The following is a 26,748-nucleotide window of genomic DNA, read 5'->3' on the forward strand; positions in this document are numbered from 1 at the left end:
GGGGGCAGGCAAGTGTGGTTTCTGCGTTGGCAGGACCTCGGAGGTGGTGCCGACAGAGGCACATAGACATCAGACGCTACTTCTCTTAATTGGCAAACATGTCGTGTGATAACCTGGGAACAGCATCGGCCTAATTGAGTCCTCCTGTGCTGTCCTCCTCTGACTACCTGACATGGAACCCAGGGCATTACATTTCCCTCCATTTAATGGCCGCAGTTAATTAGGCCCGAATGAGGGAATCATTACCGCTGGAAAAACCACATGCCAGTGGATTCGCCGATAAAATTAGCCACAATTTGCTTTTGCTATTTGAGCATGAGAGATAAACCACACAATAAGGGGGGGGGGGGGCAATTGTACCATTACTGGTCGATTTGTATTGTGGAATTTTAGACATATCATAGACAAATGGAATGATTAATCAAGACTGAATCAATCACCCTGACTGATATTTCTTTAAGCCAGGATTCATGGCTTTCTCAATTTAGATCAGTCCATGTGCTTCGGCTTCTTTTTTCCCCTGTCAGACTATTTTAAAAATGTGCTTCCTTAATAAAACAGTACTGCAGATGATGTGCTTAGTTTTTTGCCCCACAGCCAGTACCGAACAACCTCCTCACTCCTCAGCCATTAACATTATATACTACCCCCATACAGGAGCTCCACATGCCTTCCATTGCTGTCCAATGCATTCTGCACCTCCACACTCAGAGGGAGCTTATTTATATGGGTCCCAGCCCCGTCTTCCAAACGAGAGACAGCCATTGTAATTGAATACTCAATAGGTGAGCCATTTAACAAAAGTGGAAATGGCATTCGGCTATGTATTAATGTGCTTCGCCGAGGCAAAAGGAGCCATCATCATTTCAATGTTCAAGCTGTTTTAAAAGAGCATTTAGCCTGCCATCTCTCCAGGCCATGAGAGCAAAATGACACGGATTTCTTCCTCCTCTGTACTTTGTGTGAGTGTTCCTTGCCTAATATTTTGTATGGTTATCTTGCTTATTTTCCCATCCATCCCTCAGCACCTCTCAGTGATCTAGGTGGAGGGATACAAGCAGCTCCACAGAAGGTTATTGTCATGAAAAGCCCCTCAGGTCTTTTGGCTCTCAGCCCTATTTTTCTCCATCTGCATGCATTGTGCGTATTTGTGTGTGTATGGGGTGGAGGGGGGCTGTAATGATTTTTCCAGGCTGAAGTGGGTTTACAAGTGTGTGCGTGTGATTGTGTGTGTGTGTGTGTGTGTGTGTGTGTTTATATATATATATATATATATATATATATATAATATAAAATATGTGGGCATTATGCCGTCATTTCTTAACATCTCTCCAGATTCGTCATCTGGCTTTGTTTGTTTGATAGACTGCTTGGAAGCCTTATCTCTGTGGCGAGACCCGTGGTTGTTTATCGCCTCAGTGACGTATGCGGGACTGTGGAAGTACGTGCTCTCTGCTGTCAGTATGTGTAGGTGATGGCAAGTTCACTAAAGGCCCCTTAGGGTAGGAAGGGTGTTTTTGCGCAGAAAAAAAGAATAGGAGAAAGAGTTTCCCCTTGACAGCTCACCCACAGCAGACTCAAGATGTGCTTCTCAACGGTAGCTTGGGGAAAATATGCCGTCTACTGCCTAAAACAAAGAGATGCAAGAGCCAGATTAGCGTATTACTGAAACAGCTTTCCTTTTAGGCTCTTCTTTCTCTCTCAACTCCTGTCAGAGCTGTCTGCAGTAAGCGGGGGGGGGGGGGGGGGGGGGGGGGGCATGAGACATTAACCTCTATGTGTTTATTCACAAGGCCCCACAGGCCAACTGGGAGGATGAACACAGAACCATCTCTAAAGCCAGCAAAGCGGAACAATCACAATGTGTCATTGGAGGAAAGACATGAAGTATTAGCTGCTGCTCTCCTTTGTGTCTTTCAAAACTGAATTTTAATTTAATGTGCTATTTCTGTGATGAGTCACATGCCTTTCGTTCAGCGCCAGAGTACACTGACCCTCAGTGTGACGTACAGTCAGTGAGTCATAGCCGCATTAGCTAGTGATCATTGGCTAAATGGAAAGGCTGCCTTGCTTTTGTTTTGTGTACTTTAGCTTATGTCTAATTTTTTTTGTGTGTGTGTATTTTCAACTTCCACCCACACCCCCCACCCACCCAAAAAAAAGAAAAGAAAAAAGATACAAGACAATTGAAATTGATGGTTTTCTATTACATGCAGCTGGGGATAAGAAATCACACTAAGCATTTGTGGATTTAAAAAAAAAAAAAAAGATTATGTAAATGTTGCCGATGTTGAATTTCCTTAATTGTCTTGAGTTCTTTGCTTTAATTACATCAGCCATTTCCAGTTGGTCTAGCCTCCGAGTCTTATACTGTATTTCATCAGGTTACAGTAAATGTTAGATGTCCCATTCACACTGTCAGTGCATAAAAGTAGAAAACCTTTTGGTGGTTAAAAGACAATCCTTTTTAATTTCACAGTCAAACTCTTTTTTTTTTTTTTTTATTAAAAATATTATATATCAAATACTAAATTTTAGAGCCATTGGGTATCTAGTCATCGAATTATAGCCACATTATTCTGCTTATGGGACCAGATGTGTGTTTTGTGCACAAGTTTCTGCCAGCCTTGATTCTTTTTATGATTTGTGTCAAATGTAGCCTCAAAAAATGGAAGAAAACAGATTGTCACATACCTTGAGGGGTTTTATTCATTTTTAATTTTAAGCTTGCACTATTCAAAAATCATTTACAATATCCAGCTGATGTTCATTTTCTGAACAAGAGTAAGAAATTATTTACACACAAGATTGATTTCTTTGAGGGAGCAGATTTTATTTATTAATTTTGAAGTGTGTTACTTTTGTTATTAAATTAGGTGAAATTTGACATTCTGGGATCATCTTTACAGACTTGCTTCTGCCAGACAAGACTACCTATGACCTTGAGAGGGGACAGATGCCCACACAAATTTGTTTTACATCAGGAAGACAAATATTACTGGTCCAAAGACATGAATGTTAGGGTAACTGCTGATTCTTAATTAGCTGTAGGTGTTGATGTCATCAGGCTCCAGCTGTGAAAGTGGGTGGATAATTTTTTTTTAGAAATGTTATGAAGTGCTAAATGAGGACCCAAATGCAGACCCAAAAGACTGACTGAATGAGCAAAAATCTAAAGTACAGAGTAAGCTAAGAGAATAAACAGAATCTGAAACAGGCTATAGACACGTAAGGGAAGTTAACAGATGCTGAGGCAAAGACCACTATTTATACACATAAGGGCAATTAGAGGTGGACCCAGCAGGGTAATGAGACACAGGTAACAATAATCAAAGACAGTCAAACAGGAGGAGGAAGTAAAAATAGACACAAGATACCACAGACAAGGAACTATCAAAATAAAACAGGAAATGATAACCATAACTAAATAGGGAAACGCAGACATGTGAATGAACTTAATGTAGGGGAGCTGGCACAAGAGGATAAGGTAATGGAACAAATTAAACTCTAAAACTAAGACTAAATTTGAACCAGAGCTGAAGACTCTAAAATAATCAAGAACACAAAACAAAGAATTCAACCTCAAGGGTACAAAATCACATGGCAAAACCTGGGCTTATGACAAGAAAATTGGATGGAGGTATCAGACAAAACTTCCTGTGATGTGTAACAAATTGACCAGAACGTTGATCAGGTGCACAAGCTTGATGATAGGTATACAACATTTCTAAACCCTAAACCTAGTTTATAGTATAGGCAAAAAAAAAAAATGTAAACTTGACCATCACCTCTGTAAAAGTGTTTGGAACTTCATAAATAATTCCAGCATGGCTCTAATATTTGGGGTTTTCCATCATATTGATTCACTTTCCTGAAGTTTTAAAAAAAATTCAGATGAATGGAATAGCCCTTAAATAAATGCCAAAAGTATATCTGGGGCTTAAATCTCAATGGAATAACAGGAACTGCAGCAAAGGCGTGCATGAGTTGTATAGCCAACTTTACACTGGGAACCTCTGCTTTACATCATCATTAGGATATCTGGCTGAATACAGTCATCCAGTTCACCAGCATGAACACACAAAAAAGTGAACAGATGAGCAATTCAGATGTTTATCTGTTAGATATAAAAATATTTCCAACACATTTGATTACAAAGTGAGCAGAATGAATTGCTAATGTCAGCTATTCAGAAATATAAATTCACTGAGGCTGAAGTTGCAAACCAAGAGCAAAGGTGTCTTTTACTGTTCATGAACTAACTTTTCATTTGTGAAACGAGGCTACTTTGCTCAATCACATAAAGTGTTGCTGCAGTTAAGCCATCAGTCGTCCTGTGTGTATGCAGGCAGTGAGAGCTATTCAGTGCAGAAGAAGAAGAATGGTCTCTCTGACATTCCTCTGTTTTTTCTGGCCGTCTGTTTGCGAGTCATGGTACTTTGGGAGCCAGCATGGCTCCACCAGAGGAGTCCGACTAACCACTGTAATTGTGCCGTGCCGTAGCCGCCTTCCCCAACCCTGGGACTGAACCATGAAATATTTGAAAATGCCGGGGTTAAGAGGGGGGTCGTTGGCAGTGCAATGTGAAATGTGAGACCATACAGCATCTTTAACAAGGGGGCAGATAGAAAGCCCGCCAGCCAGCCAGCCGGGCAGCCAGGGCACACGTTGGAGTCCTCTGAAGGAGAATAATTATGGATGTAAGAGGAGATATTGCGCTGGGAGCAGATCAATAGTGCCCACGTACTGCTGGCGTTGAGGTGAGTATATTTCTGGCACAGGAGGAGAGAGTGCAGGATATCAGCTTGTTGCTAGAGCGCCTCACAGAACTTTGAACACCGGCGGGCTTCCCAGATACCCTTACAATCCCGATGCCCGTCCTCCTCCCAAATCACTGCTGCTTGGAGTTTCACTGCCCCCCGCCCCCCCCATCTCCAATCCTCTTATCCACACAGAGTTGGCGGGAGGACTTGTCTTTGTCTACTCATGATTGTATTCCCACAGTCCAGACTATACAGTCATGGTTTCCAGTGTCATTTGGAGGACTCCCCTATTCTCTGGCTAAGAAAATGACAAAAGCAGAATCAACAAGCATAATCTACCCAACTGTACTACCAAATTAATTTGTCATTTCAGGGACAATGAACCTATGAGCTTATTTTAGAAATGATAGTGTCCATTTGTTTCCACTTAAACTGAATGAAAGGATTGTTTTCCCTAATTTATAGTCATCATGCAACATGCAAAGTATTTCCTTCTCGATGAGTCATTTGCTCTCCCTGCAACACTTATCGCACGTATCACGTTACTCTGTGCATACATGTAGTACATGCAGCCTTATTATTGAAGGGGGGCCCTGCCCTCCATGCAGATCTGGAAAATGGCCACATCAACAGATAGCATATTGAATATCATCTCAGTTTTTGTATGGCCAGTTTATTCAAAGATCTCCCCTGTGCATGCAAATGGTTTGAATTATTTTGAGAGCTTTTTTACCTCCCTTGGTTTTTCATTGTCTGAGGCATGCAAGTCCCTCAAGAGCAGATCTTTGTTTCTCATTAGGAGGTAAATAGAGCAGGCCAAATGCTTGCATGTTTATTATACACAGGAGGGTATGGTCACTGTTCTCAACAGCTCACTGCAGAAAAAAAAAAGCTGTTTGCTTTCTTGACCTTTGTCTGCACCGCCTGCAACCAAATGTCTGTTGAATTTACTGGATAATAAGCTGGGAGAAATTGATGGACTGAAAGGAAGTTGGTCTCAACCTCATCAAAAGTTTTTCCTAAAACACATTTCAACAAAAAGTCATTCATCCAGACTGAAAAATCACCATTCAACATAACCACCATTCAGAGGTCATTATTTGAAGTGAAATTTCCACAGAATAAAACAGCAGCAAAGCTATGAAATATGCAAGAGAAAAACAGCAGAATAATCATACTGGGTTGCACAAACATGAGAGCAAACACAATAAAAGCAGTTAATAGGAACCAAAAATTAGCGGTTTTGGGGCAACATATGCGGACATTCAGATGACACCTTTTCTTTTGTCTTATTTCAGACAATGAAAAACCACATTCTGTGCACATTAGCAAAACAGTCCGGGTGCTAAATTATAAACCTCTGCCAGGAACCTGTTAAAAGTATTTGGTGCATTATGAAAAGAAGAAATTGTAAAATCTTTTGATGTTGTCTTTGTGCTACTGACAGTTGAATGTAGAGTTTTAATGATTTGCAAGTTATTAAAATTTTGCAGTGTCTAAATTTTTTTGTAAAGTAGATATAAAGAAGGTGAGAAGTGAGAAGAAAATCCACCAGGCTCCAGAATAGTAGTAATTAGAATTAAATAGGTAATTTAATTGAAAACAGTTTAACAATTTCATCAGTTGTTTTCATCTGATGTGATTCAGTTGCCTCATCAGCCAACAACAGTCAGATTCATATGTTGTTACATTCTTAGAGCCACATTTAAAAACCACACATTTTCTTTCAAGTTGGAATAAAAAGTAGAGACACAAAGGTAAAGCACAAATACCTTAATCTCATGAAATGAGGGTGCATTTTTATGTAGAATCACATCACTGATTTAAAAAAAATAGGCTTTCAAGGTCTTTAGCAGCAGGTATTTAACTAGAGGGATCTTAAACTCCATGAATGCTAAACAATTCCTAACTCACTGTTTCACCCAAACATATTATTTCTATCACTTAAACTGTAAGATAAATTGATGTATTGACCCTGAAAATGGTGCCCCAAAGAGCTGGAACCAAGATTGAAATTCGGTTGCTTATGTATGCGTATGAAATGGTAATCTTCTAAGTGTGGAAATTGCGAATCCTGAAAAATTCAATTGAGTGGACCTTGAACAAATGAACGTACACCAATAAAAGTTACTGGAGCAAAAGAAAAACTTCACTTAGGAGCACAAAAGTGAGTTGGGTTAGCAGATATTGGGTTATAAAGGCAAGAATAGAGGTTCTGATTTAATTTGCTGGCTCATGTTTAGAGTCAAAGAGAGGTCATATCTATTGAGGCAAGAGAGCTGTAAGCAGGGAAGATAACATTTTATTGAAAAAGTAATTATTTTTGTTTATATAGCACAGTATTACAAATTTATGTGAGGAGGTTTGTTGGAGAAATGTGTAAAGAATAGACCAGCATATTAAATTTACAATAGGGACCAGTGATTACCATACCAAAGTTATGGACAGATATAGAAAAATATGATTCTGCAAGAGTTTTAGTAATGAATAGGTGCCACCAGACAAGTAGGACCAGAAACAAACAACATCTTTTCCAGTACAGAGGCCCACAGGGACAAAACATACTCAGGCCTGCCATTCACATATAAAGGAGAGAGAGACATGAATAAGCATGAGCACAGAGGAGAGAGCAAGACAGCAAAAGACACTAAAAATTATGGGGGACAAAGATCCAGATCCAAAACATCTGGAATAAGGCGCTGACAGCTAGAGGAGGGAGAGAGAGATCAGTATCAAGACAGCCAATGGTCGAGCAAAGAGAGACCTCACTGAGGGGGAAAAAAAAAACCAGAGGACACAGAGAAGAAATCCTGCTGAAATTTGAGTTCTCTGAGGCTCATGAGAACTGAAAAAAGTTGTTTAATAGCTGCGCTTTCTGAGCTGAAATGCTTCATCCACTGTTTTTCCTTCATCCACTTCCTTGAGAGATAACCAGTTTCTGGTAGTCTGACGTTGTGTACTGACCTCTTGTTTGAGTCCAGAGGTGAGATGTGTGATAGAGGCCCTCAGTGCTGATAAGGCCATCAGGCTGATAACTAACTCCCCCCAGCACAAAGCTGCCACTGCTGCTGCCACTGCTTCCATTAGCCCCAGCAGATGCACTGAATGCCTGTCTGGTCCCTCCTGCTCTATCTAAGGTTACATCCTCTGTTCGGAGCCCCTTATGCAAACCCTGCTTTCCCATGCTGTGATTGCTATCAGAGAAGATATTTATGTAGTGCACATGTTTCTGATTGTTTAACCTTTGGACCTGTGCTGTAGGTGCTGTTACCATCCCCATAGGCTTGCTACCTCTCTCCTGCCCTTGTAGGTAGACCGAGGAAGACAGGAGCAGATGCAGTTGCTAGAAGTGTATAATGGACTGACAGGCGAGGGCACTGCTGAAATTGGTCACATGAAAAGCTTCAGTCAAACCTTGCACTTGCTTTTAAGTTTGGAAAATGTCTCAGCTGAATTATTTTTGGTTAGTTCCTTTATTCAGGATATTTTATTGAGCAGAACTTTGTCAGCTCAATTTCTTTCAAAACAGAAAGAAAAAGAAGTTAATTTTTTAAGTATGGTTGACTCTTACATCACTATTGAGATAGGGGCTGATAATGTCGATGGATACACAAGCAAAATCTCAGAAAACAACATCATTTGCTTGTCCAGGTTTTGCCACATGAGAACCACACACGTATACTATCTTTTCTTAGTGCACAGCTATTCAAACAGTGCATAAAAAGGCACCTATCTCAAGGGATGAACAGTGTTGTATCGACACGTAACAGAAAACTTACCTAAGAACCAGTTTTAAATTCTAGATGCTTTGTTACAAGCAGCCCATTGCAAAAATACATAATTTGTTCCAGTGTCCTTAGTTGAATCTATGAAAAATGCCAAAGGTAACAGTCTGACAGCCATAAAATTGATTTTTTTTTTTTTTTGCACCAACAAGGTGATTCCCAAAGACCCATTAGTTGAAAACTCGGTATCTCTTGGCAAGTTGTGCAGCATTTCCTTAAAAATTTGAGGAAACTGGAAGTGAAGTGGAGAAGAAAAGAAGTGGCAGGCCTATAAAAGCCTCATCAGAAATGGTCTCAGCAAAAGTGTGGCTGTCAAGAAGCCATTCTTAAAGAAGGGAAATGGAGAAAAGGCTGAAATAAGCCAAACTACACAACAACTGGACTGAAAATCAGTGGTCCCATTGAGTGATGAATCCAAATTGAAGTTGAGGTCAGAAGAGAGGTACAACGTTGAATGTCCACAGCCATCTTTACAAACATGGTGGCTCTGTCATGGTTTGGGTCTGTATTTCAGCCAGTGGTGTTGGAGAGCTTGTCAAAAATTATAAACACAGAAAAGTACTTTGAGATTTTGATCCACCATACATTTCTATCTAAAAAAGCAGCTATTGGCAACGGCTTCGTTTTTCAGCATGACAGTGATCCCAAACACACTGCCAATGCAGTAAAAGCATAGATGGGATAGAAAAACCATACAGTGACCTCCCTAGAGCCTGACCCCAATGTTATTGAAGCAGTGTGGGAACATCTTGACAGTGACTGGAACAAAAGGCAGCCAACATCATTTTTGAGAACTTTTCCTGAAGACTGCTTAAAGAAATTGCAAGAAAGCTCACCTAAGAGAGTTCAGACTGTGTTGAAGAATAAAGGTGGTCATACCAAATATTGACTTAGAAGCTCATTAGAATTGTACAAACTCTGTTTTTGCCTTATGCGCTGTATTTCTATGTATGTTTCAATAAACTACTGCTACTAGTTCCCATTTTCCTTGCAAAAATATAAAGAAATATGGGTTGACTCAAGACTTTTGCACAGTGCTGTACCTTTCAGAGTTTGAGAAAGCTCTTCTATGGATTTGATTAAAGTGGCTGATGGAAGTCTATCTGGAAACATACACTGACTTGGAGATTAAATCCTGAGTGATCACACTTGAATGTAAGAAAATATCAAGGCAAAGATGAAACATGCCACTTAATGGCTCAGTAAAACCTAAAGTGAAATACCATCAGCTGCTGTTGAGTAAATTCCCAGAGGCAGTAAATGCAACTCCTAGCTTTTCTGGAGTGTGTTGTTCCTGCGTGTGTTTACCCCCATGTTTGTGGCATGTCATGCTTGAGCAGAATTGCTGCATTCTCCTGGGAGCTTTGGGAGGGCTCAGTACAGGTGATTTATTCATCCTAATCTGTCCCGCACAGTAGCAGGGGTCTGCCTTCGTTCCACCCAACACGAGTGAGGTGCTATCAGCTTGCATGATCATATTAATAATCACCTATGGTTGTTATCAGCCCACATATCTTTGAGGTGGCAGCTTCCTGTTCGGCAACACCTGGGCTCGTGCTGGGGGCTGACGTCCTGACACCCAGGAGGAGATATGTGTGTGACCCTGAGGCCACGTCAAGGACGCTTGATGATCCTCTTCGATGCCACCGTCTTGATTAATTATTCAGACTCCAACCACCACCACCCCCACCCGCTGCCCTGTCATGTATGCTGTAGTAATCTTACTGGAAACACTTGAGTTGAAGCCAGATGTTGTTTATACTGGGCATTTATGAAAGCTGTCTGACTCGCCTCAGTGATGTCTTATGCTTACATGTATGGAATGAAAAAAACATGTCATATGCTGTTGTTATGTATGTGTTTGTGTGTGTGTTTAATATATATATATATAATCTGTGAGTGGTGATAATTGGCTGAATTAGTTGGCGCCATGTCATGCTCAGTTTATTTGAAATGGTTTCTAAAGTCATCAGTCATTTCTAAGTGATCTTTACAGGCCTGATAATTTGTTCTCCTGTAGTTTGAAAGGTATTCTACATATGCAGAATTGTTGTTCTCGTTTAAGTCCCTTAAAACCCTGAGTTATGTGAAATGAGCTGCTATATAAAGGAAGAAGGAAACAGGGGTTTTTGGTGTGAATAACTTGTCAGGGCAACACCCAAAAAAAAAAAAAAAACCCACAACGTCAAATGCAATTCAATTTCTGCCTCTGCATCAGCTTGGGCTAACGGTCAAACAAATGCTTATTTTCTGAATAGCCTGGGGGAGTTTGCTTTTCAGCTTATCAACTTTTATTAACCTTAGCACTGAGGTTTGCTTTTTGATTTAGATTCTTTAAAACACTGAAATTGGATTTTTTTTTTCCTGATGCACCCCTGCTGTGACATATGCTCGACAACTTGTTACACAGAGGAGGAAAAAAACTCAGTACTTGCTTTGGTTTTTTTTTTTTTTTCTACTGGGAATATTTTATCCTGGAAGCTAATGACTCAGACAATTTTATTAATTTCTTTTCTCCTGGGTGCCCTTATATGTAGTGGTATTTTATTAGCCAGCGCATTAAATGATTTGGACAGTTGGGATAGGAATCGAGAACCGGTTCCAAATTGTCCAATCTTTTGGAATTAAAATCATTACGAGGTCCAGCAACTTTTGTAGTATAAACACTCACCGGCCACTTTATTAGATACATATATTTGCTTGTTAATGCAAATATCTAATCAGCCAATCACATGGCAACAACCCAGTGCATTTAGGCATGTAGACGTGGTCGTGATGAAATGCTGAAGTTCAAACTGCTCATCAGAATGGGGATGAAAGGTGATTTAAGTGACTTTGAAGGTGGCATGGTTGCTGGTACTAGACAGGCTGGTCTGAGAGTTTCAGAAACTGCTGATCTCCTGGGATTTTCCTGTGCAGCCATCTTTATAGAGCATAATATGGAAAAGAGGAAACATCCAGTGAGCGGCAGTTCTCTGGGCGAAAATGTGTGCTTTGGGCTGATACGAGAGCAACAGTAACTCAAACAAGTACTCATTACAACCAAGTAATGCAGAAAAGCATCTCTGAATGCATGTTGATTCTTGAAGCAGGTGGGCTACAGCTGTAGAAGACCACACCGGTGTTACTTAATTTAGATATTTTTTTCACTTATTGTGTATCAAAGTCATTTCACAGCAACAAGCGACAGAGTTAGCAACTATTTAGCATCTAAAGAGCCAGGCGTTTCTATAAGATGGTAGAGACCAAAAACTGAGCTAAAAGCGAAGTATTAAATTCTTGGTGGCCAGACTTTAAATATTGCAAATCAATCTCTGTGTCTATTGGCTGTTTAATTAGCTAACTTTTTGCTAACAAGTTTGCATGTAGTCTTATGTTCACAGCTTGTTCACATCCCCAAGGCAGCAAAAGAAATTGCATGTTGCAGCTTTCTGAGATGGAATGCAGAATCAGCAGTTTAGCTTCATTAAAAAGGAAGGAGAAAAAAAAAATAAAACATCTACACGATATAAATAACTTCACAGAAAATATGCAATGTACAGCTCGCGCACTGACTGTTTCAGGCCGGCTAGGCTCCTGTCACTTACAGTGTCAAGGAAGTGTGAAGCTTTGAAAACTGCCCTTTGCATGAAGTGTGTATTTCCTCTTTCATTTTGCTTGGCAAGACATTGTAGACTCCCCACCCCACCCCCACCCCCCCGACTGGGCTCTGGATTATTAGCTTAAGCTCTCTAAAAATATCCCTTTGACTGTTTAAGCCTCTGACAGCAGCAACATCTCTCACATTCTGATAGCTTTATACTAACTATGGCTGCAGAGGGCTCATGCACTCTGCCTGCTTTTGTTATCTTTTACCTTGTTTGCCCGAAGAGGAGAAGGAGGAGAACATACAAGCCCTGAAATCTGCAAGAGTCCTCTCTCTTTTGGAATCAGACTCTGAGGAGATCATCAAAGGCGAGCGTGCAATCACAGCAATCTCTGAACAAATGAGACGCTTTTTTTGAGCACGAGAGGATTTCGCCCAGATGTCACTCGAAGCACTTGTCATTGTTGCAACAGCTGTAGAAGCACATGGGCCGTCATTTGAAAACCGTCTACCACAACATACCAAAACAGCACATGTCAACACACGCAGCCTGAAACATAAGATTTTTGAATATTAACGCTATAAGCCCCTTAAGGAATTGTGGCTTTAATTGCCTATCGCTCCAGTTTTATTGGCTGTATGTGTAGTCTCGGTAATTGCATATTTACCACCATACAATATTTATCATAGCAGTATATTAGTTTTAGCTGAGCTTTACAGTACAGCATATTTTTGATGCTGGCATTCATAACAACTAGAAATTAATAAATTCCTAAAAAGGATTACACTGTACACATGTGGCTCATAGACATTGCTTCAATTATCTGTTCTTCTTACACCCACACTCTCTCGAAAGGCTTTTCTCACAAATATTATAGCTGCTAACTAGAGAGAGAGAGAGACAGTGGGTGAGGCAGAGCCATGTACTGCTCAGCAGCACTATAGTTATTCCAGCCTTCACTCGTGTGTCTCTTAAATGCTTTGATATGAAATATTGCTGTTTTGACAAGACATTTTGCTGCTCTTGTCCCTGTGAGATGCCTCGTGCTTGCTGGTGATGGAGCGTTCCTGAGGAGAAAAGTCAATATGTGGTTGTAAATAAAGGAAAATAAATGTGAGACCCAAGCCCTCGATAGATTGAAAAGGCAAAGGGAGGTTCAAAGTGAACGCTACCTTCTGCTGATTATAAAACTGCTTCTTGGCTACAGCGGCTAATTGTCTAGGCTGTGTGCGAGGGGGCAGGGTGGGGTGATGAATTGACATATTGCTGGTGCTGTGATGTTGATCCAAGCCAGAGAACCATGAGGCTTTCCTCCAGGGACCAGTAACCTTATTGTTCCATGTCATCTCCTCCCCTTCTGTTTGAGGACCAGGTTGTCAACCTCTCCCCAAGGTCACACTAACACCGCACCCCACCTCCACCTCCTTCAGCAGATAATTGGATTATTTAGAATCATAGCATCAACTTATTATCCTGTCTGGGGTCAGAAGTGAATTTAGTGCAGGAGGTTGTCTGTCACAATTTGTGACATCGTTCTGAGCTGACAGGCAGCAGCTTCTGTCATCAGTTAAAGGATCGTAACACGGCCTATTTATTACTCACATGTTGCACATCACAGCTAACCACACTGCAAATAATGTTCATGTTCTTGGAATAAAATATTATAAAAGCATTCAAATATAATAAAATATTTGAATGCTTGAAAAGCATCTGAAGTCACAGACACAACTTACATTTTTGCAAGTGCATCCCATGTAGTTTGGGATTTGGGGGTCATTTTTTATTGGTTTTAATTGTTTTCTGTACCAAATCAAAATAATATATAGTTTAGAGAGAATGCAATAAAATATTTTTACTGTGTTTTCAGGTGTGCATGAGAGTCAAATACACTTAAACTTAATTGATTTGTAACAGAAATGAACTTCAAATCTACACAGATTCTAGTTAATCCTTTTTTTTTCTTCATGCTTTTAATTGAATTGGAGGTGGATTTGAGAAGTTCAAAAAAATGAAAAATGTTTATTTGTATTTAACAGAATTATGTTCTTTATTTCCTGTCTTATCTATTTAATCATCTGGTTACCCTCAGGTGAGAAACTGCAGGAGTCTGCTAATAGACTTTCAATCTTTTTAGATTTTTTTTATTTTTTTTTTATTGAAACCTCTTTGTACCTGCAACCACTGGGAGATTAGATCAGAATATGAAACACGTAAAAGGTCAGCATCAGCGTGCCATTTTCGTGATTAACATGATACAGCCTGCATAAACATTTAAGTGCACCTGTTAGGAGACTAAAGCAACATAAAGTGGGCGCTGAATGCCTGCAGCGTTGGGGATTCCCACACACTAGCACATATTCATGGTTTCAGTGGTGGTTTCAAGGCTGGAGGCTGATGGAGTGTTATCTCATGCTGCTCTGGTAAGATGAGATGATGTCAGGCTATAGTTTAAATGGGTGGGCTGCATGCCTATTAAATCTGGAGTTGGCAGAGCAACACTAACTCAGGTTACTTATTCTCAAGTGAAATGGCCAGACGTGAGGAGCGGCGGGAAGCGAGATGTCTTTACTTCACGTCTGGTGTGTGACACTGTGCTGTGTTTGTGACTCTGTAATTAACTGCTCATTTGTGTGTCTCTTATCTTTTCTAGGAGGCGGCCACATTTGCCAAAGAGCTGGGCTTTGAGGTGAGTTGACCAGCAATTGCACACTAAAAAGATCCTAAAGGTTTATTTTTGCTGATAATGAAGTTCTTTTTGGACAGTGATTGATGTGCTATTATACTCTCCAGGCCTTGCAGCAGTTGCTATGGAAACCTGGCAGTCGTCATGGTTTCTTTGTTCAGCCAGCTCTCTGTTATGACGCACTCTGCTAGGTCTGCACCCAACATCGCCTACAGATGTTATTTATTGAATTTTGAAAAGCCTCTTGGGAAGCTGAGAAGTTGGGCATGGTTTCAAGCTTTTCTCTGCAGGCGTGGGGCTCATCAGGTTGCCTGGTTAAAAAGCCTCCTCATTATCTTCATTGCACTCAGGGATCATACTGTATGTCTCCTCTTCACTGCCATAGCATTACACTACACTGAAACACACTGTAGTCTTTTAATAACCAAATTACAGCCACCTGTGATTTTGGATTATGGAAATGAAGATTACAGAAAGTACACTGTGTTTTAATGTGGGGCTGCCTCTTAAGTGTAAAGTGAATGTTCCCTTAGTCTATTTTTTCCTTGTGTTTTGCATATTCCTTCCATTGCTATTTAAATGCAAAAATCAAAACACAAATAGCCGATATGCGAGTTTTTTTTTTTTTTTTTCTTCACATGGGCTCAGGTATTTTAAGTGCCTTCTCTCTTTCAGAGGTAGAGCTGCCTTGAATATGTCTTTGCTCTGTGTGAGTAATTGTCATCCAGAATCACTAACGGTGTGATCAACGTGACTGGAATAGAAATGCAATCCTGATGGCAGTGACAGGTTTAAGAGAGGAGAAAGGATGAAGGCGGAGGTGCGGGGGGAGTGGGATTGGGGAGGTGTTAGTAATGGAGGGGCCTCACATGGAAAAAAAAAAAAATCCCCACAAAGGGCAAAGTGAAGACTCTCCTAGTAGTTACAATTCTTTGACATTTTCCGTGTCAACCTGATTTGGCAGAACACTCTGCGAAATTGCATTGGATGAATGTGATTTCTCAGATAACATCAGTGGTGTGTACTGTACTTGGCACATTTCTAGATGGCTGTAGTTCAAAAATGTTTTCTTCACCGTTGTCTTTTTTTCCTCTCGTCACTTTCTGGTGACAGTTTTAAACTTTGCCAGTACAGGCCAGCTCCTGGCAACCTTCAAAAATATGAATATGCACAGTATGCAGCAGTCCGTGCAACTTTGATTGGAGCCGAAGATGATGGATAAATGTTGCGGCAGTGTTAATGGAGGAAATTTGTTGTGTGAGTAAATATGTAGTTTTGTTAGAATGTGTTTTGTAACCTTGATTTGGTCAGAACTGCCAAAATCAAAAACAAATACAGGAATCCAAAAAATCACTCTTAATAAAAATGCCATAAAATGACACCAGATTGAGCTATTACTCAATTTTTGTATTATTTACATTTTACATATCTCAGTACGTTTCTACTTCACTATGTAACTTATGTTTTTCCAAATTTGCCATGGATTGAACAAATTGGTAAAGGAAAAGTTTTTATTCATTTTAATTAAAAGTGGAAAATTTATACAAAGTAAATGAATGAAGCAAATTAAATAATTTATATAATACCCAGATTTTTTTTTATTATATATTTGTATTTATTTATTTTTAGATTTTAGTTAAATTTCATACTTTTTTGATGCATCTTGGAATATACATTAAAATGTTTAATTATTTACTGCATTTATTTACATACTTACTCATATTTGTTTATTTACTACTTATTTATTAATGCCATATATTAATCATATAAATTCATTTTAAGACTCATTTATAAGCTTTAACAAGTAATTGGACAAAAAAAATGTTACAAGATCAACTTACCAGAACTTTTGAAGAGCTTTCAGCCATATCCTGTGGCTGTTAGCAACAAAAGGCATGTGCTCAGTTCATAGTTCAGTGGCAGTCTCTGCTGCCAGAGAAAACCACCTGTTAACCATTTTCTGGTCAAAGAAAACTAAAACTAGTGTTTAAAGCAGAGTAGCTCTTTTTGAAAACATCAATATTCAAACAATAATTATTCATGATAATAATTATATGAATAAAGTTTCTATGATAGTCTAATAGCCTATAACTAATCAAGAAAGGCAAAAAGTAAGAAAAGTTGCTGTCTGTAACAAATTGTATGCAGGCCAGTGAGGTTGATTGAAGTTCAGTAAAAGTCCAGATTAATTGGTTATGGGTGACACTTTTGAGGAAAACTATAATTGGATTTTGCTGTATATGACCCTAAAGCGCCCCGTGATGTACTTTGAGCGTATTCTGAAACACTGTTATTATCACATTATGGATGACTAACAAAAATGACAGCAGCCCTTCTTCAGCTTAAACGCAAGATAAAAAGCTTTCCTCTCCAAAACAGCAATCAGCAGATCTGAACACAGTCGCCTGATTGTGATCTGTTTCTTTTAAATGCTCAAAGAACTCTCAGCATCACGGCTCTAATTGAATCTCTCCCTCGTAGTGTTTCTCAAGCAGCATGCAGTGGAAACGATCAGTTTCTCACTGGCTTCAACAGAGAAACACAATTTAACACCCTTGTAGAGCTTTCATATTTCACGGTTTCTTGATTTGTGTCTGATCAATTGCCTCACAATTGTAAATATTGCCATTTGTCAGTAGTAAACCAAATTGACCATATCATTTGTCAAGTCATTTGTCTGCGCTCACGCTGAACGTTATTTTTCTGCATCATTTTGCCCTAGGAGCTTGTCAGGTAAGTGTTTCTGCCAGGCAGAAAGGAGGAAGTTATGTATGCTTAGATGTGTAAAGGGTAACGCAGCACGTCCAATTTTAGCACATCTAAAGTTGTTATACTAAAGTGAGCAAGGAAAAAAAAATCTTAAAATGTGAAGAGAGATAAACATTCAATTATGAGTGTTTAAGGTTTAAAATTATTCACATGAATCGTGGGTCCAAAGGTGAGACCACAGGAGGACGAGCGAGACTCCCGTGGGAGTCTTAATTTAAATACTAATACTTAGTGATGTTTTCTTTGTATTCTGAGATTTTACTTTCGTTCACTTTAGTGTAGGTGTAACTGTAAAACTGGATATTCTGGTTTCCCCTTTGACATAACTTAAGACCGACTTTTAGATATTGGGTTACGTCACATGGAATAAAACTATGATATAGTAAAAGAGAATTGTTTAGAGAATATTTTTCCACTTTATTTGATTTTTTGCATGTAGCACGCAACTTTTTTACCTTATAGATTTACTTTTATTTATATTAAAACTACTTTCGGCTGCTCCAGTATTTGCAAGGTGTTGCGGGTAGCTCCGCATATTTGAGGATCTGGCGGTCATTTGCTTGTTAGGTGTAAGCTGCAACACTATGACGCCACTGTTCGTAATATTTGGATTAAATTATGCAGTTGGGATTTAAATGTAATTTAAATTAAGTGTGTCTTCATAATTTGTTCATTTTGAAAAACACTTACTGTGAGTTTTTGTACATTTACACAATTTTGACATCTTTTATTTCTAGTCCCCTCTATGGGTTATGTAGCATGCCGAGGGTGTTGGCAGGTTGCCACCCAGGACTATTTGATTCTGACTGATTGTGTGTTTGTCAGACCCTAATGAAGACTTTTTTTTTCTGCCAAGCTGCTTGACAAATAAAGTTAAAATATAATTTTACAGCAAGAAAGAGCGCTTCATTGAGTTTCTGTGGTTACACTTGCAGCACATAATATCTAGCTGATATTAGAATGTTTCCTAGTTTTTTTTTCTTTTTCCTACCTGCTCTACTTGAAGAGCACCTGTTGAATCAGCCATCATTGCCATGCAGTGCTTTCTTTCTTCCTCTTTTTGTCAACTTATATGTGTTTGTGTGTATGTGCGCTACCACCTCTGGCCTTTAGAACCTTTTAACTCCTAAAGCTGAGTGGAGTACTTTTTTTTTATGTCAGTGAACATAAAACCTAAGGGTGACAATGTGCCGAAGCCTTGTGTGGTTTTTGCATTCAGTGTCTGGAGGAGTGCTTGTGGTTACATCCAGTCACAGTGACAAATTGCTCTTTTTTTTCCGCCATCGCCTGCTAACGGCCTCTGTATTAACCTCACCATTAGCACTTACTTAGAGTGTTACACCCATTTTTCCTCAGCCCTGGGTCTCCCCGGACCTCTCAGGCCTGATTAAAGGACGTTTGGGAAGCATTTAAAGGTGTAAAAAGCTCATTGGTTTGACTGAGCCAGTGAGGCTGGTGGTATTGGGCTGGAGCCTATCTTTGTGATTACTCCCATAATCACAGTATTTGCTCACCCCTGAAGGTGCTCAATCGTTAGCTTTGATACAGATGCTAGAGGCATCTAGGATCCCTAATGCTAGCTCCTCGGTGTGCTGTATTACAGAAAAGCAGTCCACCCCACTGCGAGACGGCGATAAAGACGTTCTACCTGCTCATAGTACATCATGATGAGTTAATAATAAAGTAGCACTGACAGGTGTGGGTTTTTTTTTATCCCTCTCATGATCAAAGGCAAGCACTCTGGAGAGTTCTGTCGTCTCCAGGCGAGAATATCCATTCAGTGCAGATGCTGAGGAGAGATGGCCTGTTTCAGGAAGAGAATGATACAGTACACGCACCACCTATCCCTTCAGCTCGCAGAGGTAGCTTTATCTGACAACGGCATATCTTAACACGCTTATTTTCATCTCACTTAGGGAATATGACATTCTAATATTTTGCAGTTCTCCAGTAAGTGCATGGAAGCATCACTGAGCGCACCCCTCAATGATCTATTGATCTGTTTCGAAATGGGTTCACAGCCCATCTGGTTTCATTAGCACTTTGATCTGTCTGGCTGGATCGGAAAAATCTGACCTCTCTCAGTCACACGTGTGATCTTTGATTAACTCTTCAGAAATTGCTCTTCATGTTGCATTCAGTCAACTCAACATATTCACCCGGTGGTCTGGTGTTTTTACAGACAGACGACATTGCAGAGATCGCAAAGAAAACCCAAAACCTCCCCAAGGAGAACACAAAGAGGCAGCGAGTGGTGGTTTTCACCCAGGGCAAGGACGACACCGTTGCAACTGTTGGTATGCCATTTTTCTTTTCGGCTTTTTGTCTGCTTATCTACACATATTTTCCACTCCAAGCCATCCCATCTTTGGCCCCTTTTGGACATCTTTACCCTTCACTTAAACCTCATATCTCGAAGCTGCAGAACACAGCCTTAAATAGATGCTAGATCGCTGACTGAAGGGAGCAGAATGCTATCAGTAATTTCTTTGAAGTTAAGCTCCAATATTGACACCAGATGTTTAAAAAAAAAGAATGCTTGCACTACATTCTGTCATTTCAGAGCATAAAAGAAGTGTGGGGGATGCAGAGAGCAGGCATTGATTTGTGAAGTACTTCTAACTTTGTCTTGGACAGACTCCAGGCCAGTCCTCAGCAATTTTTAATGCTTCAAACTCTTACATCCTGCCCTTTTTTCCCCCCTTTTTTTTTTTTTTTGCAAAATGCTGGCAGAGTGACCTTGGGGAATGGTTGACAGAGCTGGCCTTCAAATCAATCCAATTTCCTTTGATACAGGGCATATTTGTTAACAGGACATTAAACAGCAGTGTCATCATAACTGAGCAGGGGTTGCAGGTTTAAGCAGTGTGAGGAGAGACAATAGTTTCCGATTACTGCTGGGAGCCTTTGCCTTTGTTTCGAGCCACGGGGTGTCTCTCCTCATTGCCCTTGCAGTTCAGTTCAGACTAGTCGTGCATGGGGAGAGATAGCCTCAGGTAAAGACTCCAACATATCACTCATCACTGGGGACTGCAGAGAGGCAGTGCAACAGCAAGACTGGTAGCACTGCAGGACAGTGTCTTCACATGTGTCCAGTGTTCTCAATTTCATACTGCTGGCAAGAGTATTTATAAGCTGACATTTGGCATTATTAATCAATCAGATATTACTGGTGTTCTTTATTTAGGTCTATAAATTGTGCTGCCATTTTGGCCGTATTCTCAAAAGACTACATTTGTATGATAAAGAATAAAGCAGCTGTAATGAATATTTTTATGTTAACAGTGCATAAATTAACTGTGTTTAACGTGAATGGGCACACTCAAAGTGATGAACTCACAGAATATTTACTCGGCTGTGCAGTTTTTCACAATTATACAGAGATTTATAATGCCTCTATACAGTTGTGGGAAGCTATAGTGAGATTTTGGTTCGTTCTCAGCAGTTTTTTTAACAGCTAAATCATTTTTGATAGTGCTGGAATGAATTCTCTCTAAGCTAACTGTCCAGTGCCAGTTACCTGATGGAGTTCCCACAGATGGAGACCAAAATCAGACCTAAAAGAAGACCGACTTTGCATTAAGTATATATATATAAAAAAAAAAGCTCTAAATGAATAAAAGCTGTTTAAATTGCTGTTATAAAAGTATGCTGGTGATAGCTGCGTAAAGCCAGCTAGAGACGCACACCGAGAATCTCGACTGCGCACAAAAACAGCTGAGCAATGATGCAGTCAAGAACAACTGGACTTCACGATATTTCCAATGTTTCTCATCTTAACTTCACTGTCTGCAAATGTCTCTCAAAACTGTGTCAGAAAAATATGGTTTATTGAACAGTTTCTGACGCATAAACTGCAATTCAACAAACACACTATTTTGCCCAAATCCTCATCCAGCAAACTTCTCGGTTATGAGTGTAAAACCCCCACTCAGTGCAACCTCACACACCTGGGGGTACCACCTGGTCCGTCAGCAAGAGAAATTTGCCCCCTTTCTGATGGTGCTGACTTTTCCATCTTTAGCCTGTGGCGATAACACTGTGTGGACCACAATTGATTGATGGTTTCTTGTAAACCTGGTGGAGTTCTTATCAGAAGTTTAGTCATTTATGAGTGTGTTACAAGTGAGAATTTATGTATTTGCATCGTTAATAAATCACAGTAATTCAAAGAACACAGTATAACATCTTAAAGTAGAAAATTAATAAGAAAAATACCCCTTTGTATGTTAATCTAGAAGTTTAGAAATTTTAGAAAACATAAAAAAGTTTAAAACAGTAATTCTTGCACTATCGTTACGTCACAATCTGCCATATTTGCAAACATATGCAAAAAAAGGTGACATTATTATACAAGTATGCTGCTCATGTGTATGAGATTTTAAATAAGAGATGAAAACTAGCCAACATTTTGTGAGTGTTTCTGGCTGAATAGTAATGGCATTGCATTACTGTCGGCATATCACGTAATTCCTTGCAGAATATTGGTTTAATGACCAATAATAATAATAAGAAGACATAATTGCTGCCGCCAAACTGAGGAAAAAGAATGAGATCCACAAAGGAAAAAAAGCTACAACATACCAATCTAATATAAGTAACACAAACTACAAAATGAGCTACAAAAATTACAAAATTTATTTGTGTGCTGTGCTCCTTGTTATATACTATATTTGAGTGCTTTAGAGTGTATCCTGCTTCTTGCACTATGGCAGCAAGAATTGTATGCAGCTTTCCCATGACCCTGAACTGGATAAGTGTGGATGGATGGATGGATGGATGGATGGATGGATGGATGGATGGAAGACACACAAAAGCGGCACCCTTGATGTATGCTGCTTCTTATTCATTTAAACCTTCCACAACAAAGATTTCCAAATTTTCCTCTTATTATTAATTTAATCACACAGCTTCATAAATTAACTGTGTGATGTGTTGGTATTATCCCAATATGATTCCACTTAATAAGTGATAATACAGCGTTACTGCACGGGTTTAATTAAAAGCATATATTTTAATCGAAAAGGCTAATTTGAATTTTCATTATCAAAGTCAAATTCCTCGAAGTGAATTTCCTTTCATGAGAATTTAAAAGAAACACTTTAAAGAGAGTCCCGACATCTAAAAAAGAACACATCCAGAATCCATCCATTGTGCTGGAGGTGATGGATAATTCCCGCCTGCTTTCCTCATTGCTCCTGCATGAAGACACAGCCGTGCGCCCCCGTGAACTTTATATAAAATACATGATGAATGCTGGCTGGATGAAAGACAATGTGTTTCAGGTGTCAGCTACAAAGGCAAACATGATAAATGTCATTGACTGTGCTATCATTGCAGTGGAGCAGTTACAGTAGTAGGTGCAGCACTGGTGATGTGTCTGTGTGTGAACATCACTATTCACGCCAGCCAAATAAATGTCAATGTAAAAAGAGAATTAAAGATTTTCATTTCCCAGAGGCGGCGCTCTAATAAACTTGATCTCTCATTTTGTTTGCAATTTGTCCTCCTGTCAGGATTTGATCATTTGCCAGCCTCTGCATGTCATGTTAAACCATTTTATAGTGATTAAGGATGGGAGAATGCCTTCCCCCGTGGTATAATTCTCCAAAAAAGAGATGTCAATTTGTTATTGTTCTTTTTTTTCCCCTGCCCTTCATTTGAAGCCTTTCATCACACCACCGCTTCAAACGTGCCTTTTAAGAGCTGGGAGCAGGGGGAAATGGCCCTTTATTTAGCTGCCACTGACGCTGCGGAACTACACTGGGCTTTTGCTTATACACCCATTATAGCAGTAATTAAGATCATTGTGCCCTGAACCTTAAACGGTGAGGAGATCTAATAAATGATCATTCAGCGGGGGTTGCTGCTCTAATCGCTGATAAGGACTTGATAAAGTCTGACTCTGCTCCTCTGCGAGTTTTAGGGCTCTCAAGAGGAGAAGGCAGGGAGATTTAAAAAAATCATGTACACACGGTAATCGCAGGAGATGGAGAAACAAGTGAATACTGGTTACAACCCCCCCAAAAAAACACAGATTTATGCAGTAGTTTGTTAAAGAAGGGCGTCAAATTAAACATTGCAGAATTATTTGAAGCTCTACTTGAATATGTCTCAGTAGTCAGTTTAAAAAGGAGGATATTTATGTTCCATACTTCATAATAGGCAAAATCAATTAACCGCCTGCGCTATGAGAAAGACCTCCTCTCTTTTTTCCTTGGCGTCTCACATTGAAGTGTTTTCTTTCAAGACTCCCCGAAAGGATATTGGTTGGCGATGATCTTTTGCCTGCGGTTACAGTAATTACAGGCATATGTCCTTTTTTTTTTCTTTTTTTCTTCCCTTAACTCAGTTGTGAACAAAGATGCTGGTTATGATGGAGAAACAGATTGAATGTCAACTTGCTTCTAACCTGTCACATTTGCCAAGAAAGTGGTAATGTTGTTTCCCTCTCTAGGCTCCGATTTTTTGGCTGAAATGCAACAGGAATCATTCCAGAAGAAGAAGTATTCTCAGGGAAGTTTCTCGCATAAAGATGTTTCACTCTGTCAAGCACTTTAGCTCATGAATTTCAGCTGAATATTCATGTGTAATTCCCAGTCGCCGGGCACCTCAGGATTTAAAATGATGTATTAATTGTTTTACTTGTGTAGATGATAAAGTGCGACAGGATCAAAGTTAATTTTAATGACCTGCCAGCTATTTGATCCACTTGTCAAAGCAACATTATTGAGGTCTGGAACATCATCAAGTATAACATGTAATAATATCAGAGTCAAAAAAAGAAAAACTCCATATGCTCATTTTTCTCTTATGCAGAGGTTGTTTTATTTGCACGTATAGCCACTTATTTTAAAGGAAAGACTTATTTTCGGCACTGTTGTGCAGTGAATTGTCATTGTTAGAAAGAATAGCCGATAATAAAGGACTTAATTGATACTCATTTCAAAGAGACGCCTGTTGAAAGAATTTCTTAAGTTTAATCACCACCATTCAAGAGTTGTAATGAGGGAATTATGAGAGTGACTTAACAAAAGCACACAATTATAGCTTACTGGAAGGAAGTATTTGAATTCCTTTGAGTTTTTTTTTTTTTTTTTTCTCTCTTCAGTTTTTTTTTGCCTCCTCTCTGGTGCAGGTTACCTGTCAAAGCACAGCCATACTACACGCCCACGTATTCGCCACCAATCTGCTGCTTCACTCATTTTGTCAGACTCAATTCTAGGAACAGGAATATGGTAGTGTTTAAAAATAAATACAGCAGAGTTATACTGATTGGAAATAATGTTGCCGATCTCATTACTGTGAAATGAGTTCAGATGTTAGACAAGCCAGAAACAACAGAGTATTTTGGCAGGAGTCTTTTTTTTTATTATTTATTGCGATTTTCATGGCTGATTTTTGCCAGTGAGATCTTTGTTACAGACGGCTGGAGAATTGTTGGACTGTAACTTGAGTTAATATGTCAGTCAAATTCGATAATTTGCATCGCTGAGGTTATATGAACTCTGGCCTAGCAGGAGAATAAAAACTTTGGTCATGAATAAAGACAGTAAATATAGGATCTCTTATGTGCTTTGTGTCTAGAAATCATTGGGTCTGCAAATGCCATTGAAAACACTGTGCTGCCAGCCCTAAGCTGATCAGTCACAATGTTTTATGATCATTACTTTTTCTTTTTTTTTTAATAATACAAATGCATCATATTTAAAAAGACCAAAAACTCAAATAGCCCAGAAAGTTACATTTGCCTGTTAAACCCTACAGGGATCACGGATTATTGTTTTTGAGCTTTGGGCAAAAATTAAGCCCGGACAAACCCCCAAATATGTTACGGTCTCTAAATTTGTGGCGCCCAGAAACCCAATATGAGATGCTACCACCTTGCTGTGGGTCGCAGAACTTTTAATAATAATTACTTACAAAGATCGACCATAAATAAATGCCGATCTTTGTCAAAACAAAAAGGGAAGAAGGTGTTGAAACAATCACATTGGCCATCAAATTGAGGGTTCTTTTCTAAATTAATATTAGTAAACTAAAGTAATAAAACTGGACTGTTTGTAACTGCCATCTCATCTAATAATAAACAAAACCTCAAAAAGTAATTGAGGAAAAAGGCTGGTGCTGATGGAGGAGAGACCTGTGCTCCATCCTGTCTGGCTTTATATAAATGCAGGTGAGCCTCTGAAGCCAATCAGCACTAGGCGGGAACCAGAGTGTGATGGCATAAGGATGAAAAACAATATATGGATAGTAAATGTGTCGATTCACTGAGGCACACTTTATACCGAGGCTGTACTGGTTAGCACAGCTATATGCTATAATAAGGCTAACGTCCCCATGTCACCCCGCTAATGCTAACACACTGTTTGTTTTTTTTTGTTTGTTTGTTTCTTTTTTTTTAATCAGGTGTAACGTGTAGAGTGTTGACACACACAGTTTTAAATTTTAGCATTAAAGTTTAGCATAAAAGTAAGGAAATAATCAAATATTTTTTATGCCTTTCGTCAAGATTCACATGGATGTTTCAGGGTTCAGCAGCCATGTGTAAGGAGGGAAACTAAACATAGCTTAACACAATTGAGGTAAACAACAGACAGGAAGTAAAAATATGGACAATGCATTTGAGACAAAGAAAAACAGGAAATAAACAGAAACACTTTACACCGGTGAACTTAACAGAAAACAAAGAGATGAAATTTAAAAGTCTGGAAACTCAAATCCCTAGATTCAAGACCCAGGATCACTGCATGAAGAGTGATCAGCCAAGCATCTGGAACGCCCACCTTCATGCGTTGAAGCAACACATCTATGTGAATCCTGTCTCAAGCCTGAATTGTGCTTCTGCGTCTGTCCTACATACGTAACCAGACATCCCCTTTGAACCCCACACCCTAACCTGAATTGCACCTCTCGAAAAATGTCAGGTCAGTGCAGCCCGCAAGGATTGTGAGGGTTCAGAAGGGATTTCTGGTTACGTACGTAGGTCCCGCAAAGTCCCAACGCAGAATCATAATTCAGGCCTTAGGCTGGAGACCCAATGGCTGAGCAGTCATTCCTGTAATACTTCTTTGAAGTCCGCCGCCTGGGGAGCATACGTAATGGGTGCACTGCAATGTAAATTCTCCATGGACGAGTCCACGCGATCACAAATAAAG

General features: G+C 39.5%; 1 protein-coding gene across 4 annotated transcripts in view; it reads left to right on the forward strand.

Annotated features, from left to right (window-relative positions):
* Nucleotides 1–26,748, forward strand: part of adkb (adenosine kinase b) — a 131,239-nt gene that overhangs the window by 98,838 nt on the left and 5,653 nt on the right. For 2 of the 4 annotated variants that reach the window (XM_030755796.1, XM_030755797.1), the window contains exons 8-9: nt 14,786–14,821; nt 19,770–19,884. In XM_030755796.1, the coding sequence (XP_030611656.1) occupies nt 14,786–14,821; nt 19,770–19,884 (151 nt within the window). Of the gene's footprint in view, nt 1–14,785; nt 14,822–19,769; nt 19,885–20,150; nt 20,231–24,044; nt 24,254–26,748 lie in introns of those variants that run through there. The other 2 variants (XM_030755798.1, XM_030755799.1) reach the window with 2 other exon arrangements.

The sequence above is a fragment of the Archocentrus centrarchus genome, chromosome 19, assembly GCF_007364275.1.
Source record: "Archocentrus centrarchus isolate MPI-CPG fArcCen1 chromosome 19, fArcCen1, whole genome shotgun sequence".
Lineage (NCBI taxonomy): Eukaryota > Metazoa > Chordata > Actinopteri > Cichliformes > Cichlidae > Archocentrus > Archocentrus centrarchus.